The sequence below is a fragment of the Physeter macrocephalus genome, chromosome 13, assembly GCF_002837175.3.
Source record: "Physeter macrocephalus isolate SW-GA chromosome 13, ASM283717v5, whole genome shotgun sequence".
NCBI lineage: Eukaryota > Metazoa > Chordata > Mammalia > Artiodactyla > Physeteridae > Physeter > Physeter macrocephalus.
Genome location: NC_041226.1, coordinates 88184096 through 88195142, shown reverse-complemented (window position 1 = coordinate 88195142; position 11047 = coordinate 88184096). Strand labels below are relative to the sequence as shown.

The 11047-nt window shown below is 52.1% G+C and overlaps 1 protein-coding gene and 1 non-coding gene across 7 annotated transcripts in view; one reads left to right on the top strand and one right to left on the bottom strand.

Annotated features, from left to right (window-relative positions):
- ZER1 (zyg-11 related cell cycle regulator) overlaps window positions 1-11047 on the bottom strand; it is a 31051-nt gene that overhangs the window by 14764 nt on the left and 5240 nt on the right. For 5 of the 6 annotated variants that reach the window (XM_024126515.3, XM_024126514.3, XM_024126512.3 and 2 more), the window contains exons 2-5: window positions 3696-3947; window positions 2235-2385; window positions 1574-2010; window positions 1085-1261 (exon numbers count right to left, since the gene is read on the bottom strand). In XM_024126515.3, coding sequence (XP_023982283.1) covers window positions 1085-1261; window positions 1574-2010; window positions 2235-2385; window positions 3696-3853 — 923 coding nt within the window. In that variant the 5' untranslated portion in view covers window positions 3854-3947. The remainder of the gene's footprint in view (window positions 1-1084; window positions 1262-1573; window positions 2011-2234; window positions 2386-3695; window positions 3948-11047) is intronic. The other variant, XM_028497568.2, reaches the window with a different exon arrangement.
- TRNAG-CCC (transfer RNA glycine (anticodon CCC)) lies at window positions 5333-5404 on the top strand. Its single transcript has one exon. It is a non-coding gene; the product is annotated as a tRNA-Gly (tRNA).

Sequence of the window (11047 nt, the reverse complement as noted above, 5' to 3'; positions counted from 1 at the left end):
CTCCGGCATTGTCTTTTTTTTTTTTTTTTTTTTTTTTTTTGGCTGTGTTGGGTCTTTGTTGCTGAGCACAGGCTTTCTCCAGTCGTGGCGAGCAGGGGTTACTCTTCGTTGCGGTGCACGGGCTTCTCACTGGGGTGGCTTCTCCTGTTGCGGAGCACGGGCTCCAGGCACGTGGGCTTCAGTAGTTGCGGCACACAGGCTCAGTAGCTGTGGCACGTGGGCTCTAGAGCACAGGCCCAGCAGTTGTGGCGCACGGGCTTAGTTGCTCCGTAGCACGTGGGGTCTTCCCGGACCAGGGCTCGAACCCGTGTCCCCTGCATTGGCAGGAGGAGTCTTATCCACTGTGCCACCAGGGAAGCAGAGAAGTCCCATTTTTTTTTTTTAAAGGCAGGGGACGGACGTAGACCCCACCTCTTGATGGGAGGGTGACAAGGTCACACTGTAGAGAACATGTGGGACAGGAGATACTGTTGCAGCCATCTTTGGAGAATCCTATCTGCCATTCTAGTGAGGATGTGTCACCTTCAGGTTCCCCCAACAGTCATGAAGGGACATGCCCATCAACCAAACCCCACTCCATTCCGGTCGGGGAGAGGGCTTACGGCCAGTGACAGCTGGATGGGTTTGAATCAGCTCTCTCCTCCAAACAAGCAACCTGGGGACCAGCCTGTCTGCCGCAACACCGAACGAGTGGCGGGTGTGCTGGCCTTATCTTAATACCACCACACCAGCTCCGGCCAGTCTGAGCGCCGTAATATCCCAGTCACTCCCCGTGCGGTACCTCCAGCCTTTGCACGTGCTGTTTCCTCTGCTAGAACACCCTTCCTCTGGCAAACTCAGAATGAGCTTTCTGCACAGCCTGGGTGCCATTCCTCCTTCTCCCTCCTTCCTGACCCTCAGGGCAACCCCAGAGCCCTGTGCAGCCCTAATAATGACCCGTCTGTCCCCACTAGCTCACACAGACTCGGGAGGGCCTGATGTGTTTCTTTCTGTCCAGCATCCAGGACAGCACTTGACAGAGGGGCACTTGGTCAATGCCTGTTGAATGATACCCTGCTAGCAAACATGGCGGGTGGGTCCCCACCTGGTCTGTCCTGCATCCTCGTCCATCTTGGAGATGCTGCAGTTCTCCAGGATCATGTGGCCGGAGATGTCCAGGGACATCAAGTTTCCCAGCTTCTGCACAAAGAGGCTCAGCACCTTGCGGGTCAGCTTGAACTTGTAGTAGCTGGAGAGGCGGTCTCGGGAGATGTCCAGGTGTCTGGAGATTGGAGTTGGGGGCACAGGTCAGGGGCTGGACACAGACTGGGGCTGCCTCGTAGACCCCTGCTGTTTCAGTCCGTGGCAGGGGAGGGCCCATCCCTGTTACAACCACTCCAGGGCGTTCTGGGAAAAAACGTGCTGGGACCCAGGTGCCCTTAACAGCCCCGATCAGACCAAAACCGTGGGTTTAAGGAATGGGACTGTCTCTTCTAGCCCCGCCTTCTGCCTGGCCGGGGGCTCAGGAATCTTCTGGGACTGACAATCCCCACCTCCCCGCCCCCACCCCGCGAGCTCTGGGCTCGCAGCTCACCGCAGCTTGTGCAACTGGACAATGACACGGATGTGGTCGTCCGACAGGTCCATGTTGTAGAGCACAAGGGACACCAGGCTGTCTTTCCACTGGGTTAGGAAGGCCGCGTCGCTCGTCTGGATGCCCGAGAGGTCCAAGGCGGCCAGCGAGTTAAGCGGCCGCAGCAGGGACTCCACGGGGACCCCATCGATCATGCGGCCCAGGTTGAGGAAGCGCAGGCGGCTAAAGCCCTCGAAGGTGAAGTCCTTGACCAGCACCTGACAGGTGGGGTTGACAAGGCACTCGTCCTCACAGCCCCCCGGGTTCTCCTCCTCGTAGAAGATGTTCGCGCAGCCGAACAGGCTCAGGGACACCAGGGTGTGGCTGAAACTCCTCAGCGTCTGCAGGCTCTTGGCGGACAGCTTCTCGCAGTTGGTCAGGTACAGCTCCACCAGGTCCTGGCGGCGGGCACAGCCCCGTTATCACCCCTGCGCCCACACCCCAGCCTAGGCCTGGCCCCGGGCCACACGTGGGGCTTGCGGAGCGGTCTGCACAAGGGGGAGAGCCCTGGAGGCGCCTCAGGATTCCTGGGCTGGAGGTGACCGGTCCTGCCCCAACTCTGCCTGACCGTCTCAGGGTGGCCTCCCCTGGCCATCCCCGGTGCCCGGTGACCAGGTCTCACCTGCTTGCGTATGGCTTCCAGGTCCTGGTCCTGCACCAGGTCCTCGCGGAGGTGGATTCGGGTGAGGCGGGTGCTGCGGGGGTCCGAGAAGAGGCTGAAGAAGCTCTCGTGCGGCTCAAAGTTGCAGGCGGCATTGACCAGCTCCACATACCTGGGAGGGAAGGAAGCCTGGCTTAGGGGAGGGACACTCATCCTCCCTTCAAGGCCCAGCACAAGACCTCCCCCTCCTCTGAAGCCTTCCCTGATCACCCCGGCAGCAACTTCCATCTCCTCCTCCTCCTCCTCCTCTTCCTCATAGCACCTGGTTGGATCCTGACTATCCTACAGATGAGACTAAGGGTGGCCCCAGGAACCAGGAGTCCAAAGGTAGACCAACTGGTGATAAACGGGCCTCTATCAATGGCGAATCCCAGGCTCTTCCCCGCCAAACTGTAGACGCTTCTTTAACAAACATGCACGTCCACACTCCCCACCTTCTTTAAGCCAGCTTCTGACTCCCTGATCAGCCCTTCCCAGAACCCTGTCCAACAGGAAGACTGAGCCGAGGGGTTTGGAGTTCCCAGCTGGCTACAGAGCAAGAGCTCGGTAAAACTCTGTTGAGATACCAGCAGATGCTGGTCTGGTGGAAAAGGCTGTGGAGTCATACACCACCCTGGCTTGGCTGTTCACTACCTGGGCAACTTTACACGAGTAACTGAAATTCCCCAGACCTCAGTTCCTTCATCTGTAAAATGGACACAACTCTGCTCTGCAGTGTCCAATATAGTGCCTGACCCACATTAGATGCTCAGAACATTTTTACAAGTTGGGCTCTCAGGTCACACACAGGTTGCCACTTTTATATGCAACTGTCTGGCCTAACAATTTCCCTCTGGGCATCTGGACCGAACCCCCAGCAGTCAGGCCTGTATATCATCCTTGTAGGAGCCTCTATTAGTGGGGAGTCCCTTGGAGAAGCCACATAGAGATTTTCTGAATGATCTGATCCCTGCTCAGGGGTCCATTATTCTGGCGCTGGTGCATAAATACGTACGTATTCAGGTTCACACACAGACGTGTTCACAGGCACAGGTGCATCGTATGTGTACGCACACACATGTGCACACACACACAAACACACACACAGGACAGCATATAACTCCTTCATTTATATTATAGGAGAGGCTTCTACACCCTCTCATAGGTGTAATGCATACCTTCAGTTTCACACTCAAACCTACCCTGTGCTGCAGAAGCCCACGTGTGTGCAAACACATTCCTTCACGTGCGCCCCCCTCCACACACATACCAACATGCACAATTACAACTTTACGGTCATGGAGGGGCCAGTGTTCTCTTGCACCCATGGATACCCACGTGTGTGCATATCCCCACGGCGGGGGGCACACACAATGCTCCCAATCTCTCCGCACACACTCATGCTGAGGCTCAGGCCCCTGCCCCAGCCCCATGCCTGCTCACTCGTTGACGAGCCGGTCACAGATCTCGCTGGGCAGGAAGATGTCTGGATGGAGCCGCAGAGTCTCCTTGTCCAGCAGGTAGCCCAAGGTGCCATCCAGGTTGCGCAGGCAGAAGTCAGTGCAGAGGGCCATCAGGGACTCAGGGGTGTCTGACGCCATGCTGGGAGCAGACAGGTAGGCCACTCCGGGACAGGGGCCCCCAGGGGCAATGATGACTCTCTGACACTCACAGGGTCATTAGCTGAGCCACGGCCTGGGGAACGGGAAAGAAGCTAAGTGAGCCACGCATCAGGGCCAGAACTACCAGCTGCCCTACGCCCACTCTCTAGTAGAAAAACTGAGGCCCCTGGATGGCACATACAAATCAGCAGCTTAGCAGGGTCAGGGCCCAGGACTCCTGATTCCTCCCTTCCCTGCCCTGCTGTGCTACCACCTACGTGTGATTTGACCTGCAAAGAACAGGGGGCGTTGTCTGAGCATTTCCATGACCTCCCAATGTCTGTGGGCAGATGTGTGTGTTGGGGACCCAGTGCTTGGGTGGGGATTACAGGGGCTTTTTTTTTTTTTTGGCCACACCACACGGCTTGTGGGATCTTAGTTCCCTGACCAGGGATTGAACCCGGGCCACGGCAGTGAAAGCGCCGAGTCCTAACCACTGGACCGTCAGGGAACTCCCTACAGGGTCTTTCGTTAACAGCTAAATTGTGGTGTCCTTTGCTGTGTGTGCGCGCGCGCGCGCGTGTGCGTGTGTGTGTGTGTGTGTATATATATATAAAACCTGTATATAGCTGTCACTGTTTAAACGCTTAGTATGTGCCAGGGCTTTAAAGACACGTCATCACTGAATCTCATTGTATATGATTAAGAATGAAGGCTCCTCACGAGAGCAATGAAAATATACTTCCACATAAAAGTTGTACATAGTGGTATTATCCATAATAGTCAAAATGGAAACAATTCAAACGCCCGTCAACTGATAAATGGATAGACAAAAACATGGTATAGCCATGTAATGGAATCTTATTTAGCAATAACAGGAATGAAGTACTGACACACGCTACAACACTGCACCTTAAAAACGTTATGCTAAGTGAAAGAAACCAGTCACAAAAGGCCACGTATTTTATTATTCCATTTGTATGAAATGTTTAGCCAGAACAGGCAAACCTACAGAGACAGAAGTAGATTAGTGGTTGCCTGGGGCTAAGAGGCTAAGGGGGGGAGCGGGGATGGGGAGTGACTGCTAATGGCTGTGGGTTTCTTTTTGGGGGAAGAAAATGTTCTAAAATTGACTGTGGTGATGGTTGCACAACTCGGTGAATATCCCCGAAACCCACTGAATTGTCTACTTTAAATAGATGAACTGTATGGCATAGGAATTACAGCTCAGTAAAACTGTTATTAAAGAAGTAAGGTCAGGGCTTCCCTGGTGGCACAGTGGTTGAGAGTCCGCCTGCTGATGCAGGGGACACAGGTTCGTGCCCCGGTCAGGGAAGATCCCACATGCCATGGAGCGGCTGGGACCGTGAGCCATGGCCATTGAACCTGTGCGTCCGGAGCCTGTGCTATGCTATGGGAGAGGCCACAACAGTGAGAGGCCCGCGTACCAAAAAAAAAAAAAGGTAAGGTCTTGGGACTTCCCTGGTGGTCCAGTGGTTAAGACTCCGTACTCCCAATGCTGGGGCCCAGGTTCGATCCCTGGTCAGGGAACTAGATCCCGCATGCTGCAACTAAAGATCCCACATGAGGCAATGAAGATCCCGTGTGCTGCAAATCAGACCCAGCACAGCCAAATAAATAAATAAATTTAAAAAAAAAGTAAGCTCTCATCAGACAGAGAAACACAAATACTGTATGATATCACTTACACGTGGAATCTAAAAAACAGAACTAGTGAATATAACAAAAAGGAAACAGACTCACAGAAATAGAGAACAAACTAGTGGTTACCAGTGGGGACAGGGAAGGGGGAGGGGCAAGACAGGGGTAGGGGAGTAAGAGGTACAAACTATCATGTATAAAATAAATAGTCTATAAGAATATATTGTACAACCTAGGGAATATAGCCAATATTTTATAGTAACTATAAATGAAGTGTAACCTTTAAAATTGTGAACCAGTATGTCGTACACCTGTAACATATAATATTGTACATGAACTATACCTCAGTAAAAAACAAGTGAAGTCTCCTACTACCTTCATGACCTTGAGATAGGTAAAGATTTCTTAAGTAGGACTCATAAGGGAAAAATGATAAACTGATATGCACTGAAGTGAAGAACCTTCGTTCATATACACACAAAAATTAATTTGACATGGACCACAGACCTGTACGTGAAAGGTAAAACGAGAGGTTTCTAGAAGAAAACATAGGAGTATATCTTTATGATTTTAGAGTAGGCAATAATTTCTTAAAGAGGTCAAAAAAAACCATAGAGAGAAACTGATAAATTGGACTGCCTCAAAATTTAATATTCTCTTCATCAAAAGGTACCATTAAGAAAGAGAAAAGGCAAGGGACCTCCCTGGTGGCTCAGTGGTTAAGAATCTGGACACGGGTTCCAGCCCTGGTCTGGGAAGATCCCACATGCCGTGGAGCAACTAAGCCTGTGCGCCACAACTACTGAGCCTGTGCTCTAGAGCCCACGAGCCACAACTACTGAAGCCCATGCGCCTAGAGCCCAGGCCCCGCAACAAGAGAAGCCACTGCAATGAGAAGCCTGCGCACCGCAACGAAGAGTAGCCCCCGCTTGCCGCAACTGGGCAACGAAGACCCAACGCAGCCAAAAATAAATAAATAAATAAATTTATAAAAATAGGAAAAAAAAGAAAGAGAAAAGGCAAGCCACAAACTAGAAGACGTTTCCAATAATATATCCAACAAAAGGCTTGTATTCAGAATATATAAACAACTTCTACAGATCAGGACATAGCATCCAGTCAAAAAATAGGCAAAGGGCTTGAACAGGCATTTCATAAAGGATAAAGAAATGGACAATAAACGTAAAGGAAAGGAAAACCATAATGAGATGCCATCTTGCACCCACCAGAAAGGCTCCATTGGAAACAACAGTAATACAGGCAACACCCAGCTTGTGTTATAGTGAGGCTATGGAACGAGGGGAAGTTACCCACACTGCTGGTGGGAGTGTGAATTGGTGTGAACTGGGAGTGTAACTGGAATACTGTGTGACACTATCTACTAAAGCTGAACAAACACATATGTTCAGTGTTCAGCAGCTCCACTACCAGATATACACCCATCAGCAATGCATATAAATGTTCACGAAAAGACACAGACAAAATGTCCACAGCAGCACTATTCCTAATAGAACAGAACCTAAATGTCCACTGACATGAGAATGAATATTACCGTCCACTCACCAATGGGACACTACAGAGCAATGAGAATGTACCGCCTCACAACAGTTTGGATGGACCTCACAATGTTTAGTAAAAGGAGCCAAACGCAAAAGAGTGTATACTCATATACTGAATGAATCCATTTATGTTTTACTCCCTCAAGTTAAAAAACAGGAAAATCTGGGACTTCCCAGAGGTCCAGTGGTTAGGACTGCACGCTTCCACTACAGCGGGCATGGGTTCGATCCCTGGTTAAGGAACTAAGATCCTGTATGCCGGGTGGCATGGCAAAAAAACAAACAAACAAACAAAAAACAGGAAAATCTAATCTGTGGTGGCAGAAGTCAGGACTGTGGTTACTTTGGGGGTTTGGTTCGGAGCTAAGAAGCTTCTAGTCCCTTATCTGAGTGCTGGGCATACAGGCCTTGTTGCGGAGCACAGGCTCCAGATGCGCAGGCTCAGTAATTGTGGCTCATGGGCTCAGTTGCTCCGCGGCATGTGGTAGCTTCCCAGACCAGGGCTCGAACCCGTGTCCCCCGCATTGGCAGGCAGATTCTCAACCACTGCGCCACCAGGGAAGCCCCCAGGCATGTGCACTGTGTGAATATTCAGCGAGCTGTGTATTATGATGTGTGCACTTTTGAAAATGTATACTGCGATTCAACAAAAAGTTTAGAAAATGGCCTGGACACCAAAGAGGTCCACGTTTAAAAGGAATTCGGGGTTCAGCTAAGTAACGATCTAACTGACTATGCATCCTCAGCTACAATAAGTGGCTAGGAGAGAATGAAAACTGAACCTTCACATTCAAGTTGAGTGAACAAGATAGAAAACAATCCACCATTTATAGACCTGAGGACAGTCAGGAATTAGTCCCAAACCATTTTCCTATGAGAGTTTACATCAGAAAGGGGAAAAAAATAGGTAAAATGAATCTATGGTGTTAGAAGTAAGGGCGGTGATTACCTTTGCAGGGAGGCAGTAATTAGAAAGTGGCAGGGGGGCCTCTGGGAGGGCTGGGACTGGTGTGTACACCTGTGGAATTTCATCAAACTGTCTGCTCATGCTTTGTGGTCCTTTCCTTATCTATATTATCTTTCAATAGCTATTGCTTTTTTTTCTTTTAAGTGAAGGCTCTAGGTTAGACAGATCTATGTTTCAATCCAGTTCCACAATTCACAGGTATATTACTTAACCTCTCCGGACCTCAGTTTCCTCACCTGGAAAATGGGGACAACAATCCCCACTTCACAGGGCTGTTGGGAAAATGCCTCATCTCAGCTTGAGATGACTCAGTGCACAACAAATTGTGGTTATGAGCCCACCTTACAGATGAGGAAACTCAAGCTCAGAGACAGGGGCTACTCTGTCCAAACTGGCATGTGAACCTCATCTCTCGGAGGGTTATGCAGGAGTTCAGTTTGCCCCTGGCTCCTTGGAGCCTCCTAGTCCACATGTGAGCCTTCCAGGCTGCTCAGGAAACCGAGTGGGTGGCCACAGTTGCAATGGCCAGTTCTAAATTCTAGCAGCACCACTCACTGGTGACCGTGCTCTAGGAGCTCTGGAGCCAGGCCAACCCAGCTCCAAGTCTCAGCCCTGCTGCTGAAGAGCCGGTGAACTCAGGCAAGTGTCTTCACCTCTGTGCCTCAGTTTCTTCTCTAAAATAGAGAACACTGTGTGCAGATAACACGGAACAATACAGAAAGGGCTTAGCGTGGTGCCTGGCACATAGTAACTGCTCACTAAAAGGCAGCTTTCATCATCATCATCCCTTTCTCCTACCTCACCTGCCCTGGGCCCTAGAGCAAGTTCCAGGCCCTTGCTTCTGAGGCCTGGGTCTCCTGCCACAAGGCCCACTGTGTCAGCTGCCCCAGTGGTGCCATGACACCCTCGAGGAAAAGCACAAGAAACAGGCTGCCTGGACCCTGGGCATGGCCTTCCTTTGCCTGCACTCACTTTCAGATCTTGACCCAGAAGGAGCACCGCTGGCAGGGAGATGCACCCTGCTGGAAACTGCCAAGTCCAATCTCTTCAAGCAGTCACTCAGGGCTTCCAGAAGTGGGACCAGCTCTGCGGCCTACTCACCACCCCCTGACCCCCTACTCCAGCTGAACTGGCCTCCTTCATTGTACTGGCAATAGGCCAGAGGCACAAGGTCACCTTCGGACCTTTGGTCATCCACTTTCTGTTCTAAATACTGCTCCTAACCCTCCAAACACATTCATGTCCCTCTTCCAGGAAGCATCTCCCAACCACTCCAGCCCACACTACCTTTGAACTCTCCTCTTGACTCAGCTGATGTCTATGCACCCTCAGGCCTTAGTGTCACTTCCTCCAGGAAGCCTTCCCTGACCCGCCAGGGTGCTCTTGCTGTGTGCCCCCACAGGCCCTACCATAACAACTAACATTTAGGACTGATGCTGTTTTAATTATCCAGTTTCCCTGCCAGATGGCCAGCTGCACGAGGGCAGGAACCGGGCTGTCTCCTCTGACATCATCCCTGTACTTAGCCCAGGGTTACTGTCTATTGAGCACTGTATGTAGGTCCAAGGGTGAGCGAAACCAGACAAGGTCTTTATCCTCGTGGAGCACACTGGCTCTGCAGCGAGACAGCTCTCCACCTAAGAAGCACACAAACCCATGCCACGTAACTGGGCCCAGTGCTCTGAAGGAGAGGGTGGGACCTGGGACTCTGGGTGCCCGTGCCAGGGGACCTGCCCTGGACTGGGGAGTCAGGGCAGGCGTCCTTGGAAGTGACATTTCAGCAGCGACCCAAAAGATGAGTCATAGTTCGCTCCGGTGGCGGGGAGAGAAGGGAAAGGCGTTCTAGGAAGAAGGATAAGATGCTCACAGGCTGAAAGGGCAGAGGGTGTGGGACACTGGCACCATGGGCCCAATACCACGACTACTGGCTGAACAAGGGGCTGCACACCCCACGTGGGCCTGACACGCTGTAGGGTCGCAGCACATGCAGGGAACGTGGGAGGCAAGGCACGCTCTCAGATTCCCCCGCCCACCAGGCCCAGGACAGTGCTGGGCACCCAGTGGCCACAGTGGAACCCTCACCACTCTGGATGAGAGAGCCGCCAGGGGCTTTGCCCTTTCTGCAGGATGAGCCCAGTCACCCAGGTAGCCACTCTGCCCGAACCCTGCTCCCCAGGTGGAAGAAACACCACCTTGTCAGCCGCCAAGATCACCAAAAGCCTCCAAAAGATAACGCGGGCAGATGGCACAGATCTGCTAACCACCTTTTCGCAGTGCTGACCCCGCTGCAGGGGGCTGGCGTGAGCTGGAGGAGGAAGGAGCCATCTGTCTTGGCACCAAGGCTGGAGGCCTGGGGGCCGGAGCACCTTGCCACTTGGGCCCCTTCCAGCTGCAGCCTGGCACCGGCCAGAGGTGGCCATCTCTACCCACCCCATGCCCAGCCCCTAGGGTTTCTCATTCTCGTGGCAGGCACCAGCCATCTGGGATTCTGGCAACGGGAGATGGAGGGAACTCTGATTATGACAGAAGAGCACACAGTAAGAAGAACCCTGTGTCTTTCTCCATCCCGTCTCTTGCCTGGATCCACCATGAGCTATGACATCCTGGAGGGTGGGGAGCAGGGGAGAGCGAATAGCAGCAGCCACCTCCAAGTTGGTTGCTTCCAGTCTGAGCTCCTTAAGGGGTTTATTTCATATAGTCTCTAACTTAACCAACAGACGACATTCCCTAGGATCCTGTGCTTGCGGCTAATTCATCATTTATATAACAATCTGTCTAACGACCCCTCCCCCAGCCCACAAGCTTCAGGAGGACAAGAACACTTTCCGCTTCCACACTCCTGGATCCTCAGGGCCCGGCCTGTGCCTGGCATGTAACAGAATAAAGGTTTGTTCTTGCCTGAGTTATCACACTAAAAAACCGTGAGGTAGGGCTTCCCTGGTGGCGCAGTGGTTGAGAGTCCGCCTGCCGATGCAGGGGACGCGGGTTCGTGCCCCGGTCCGGGAA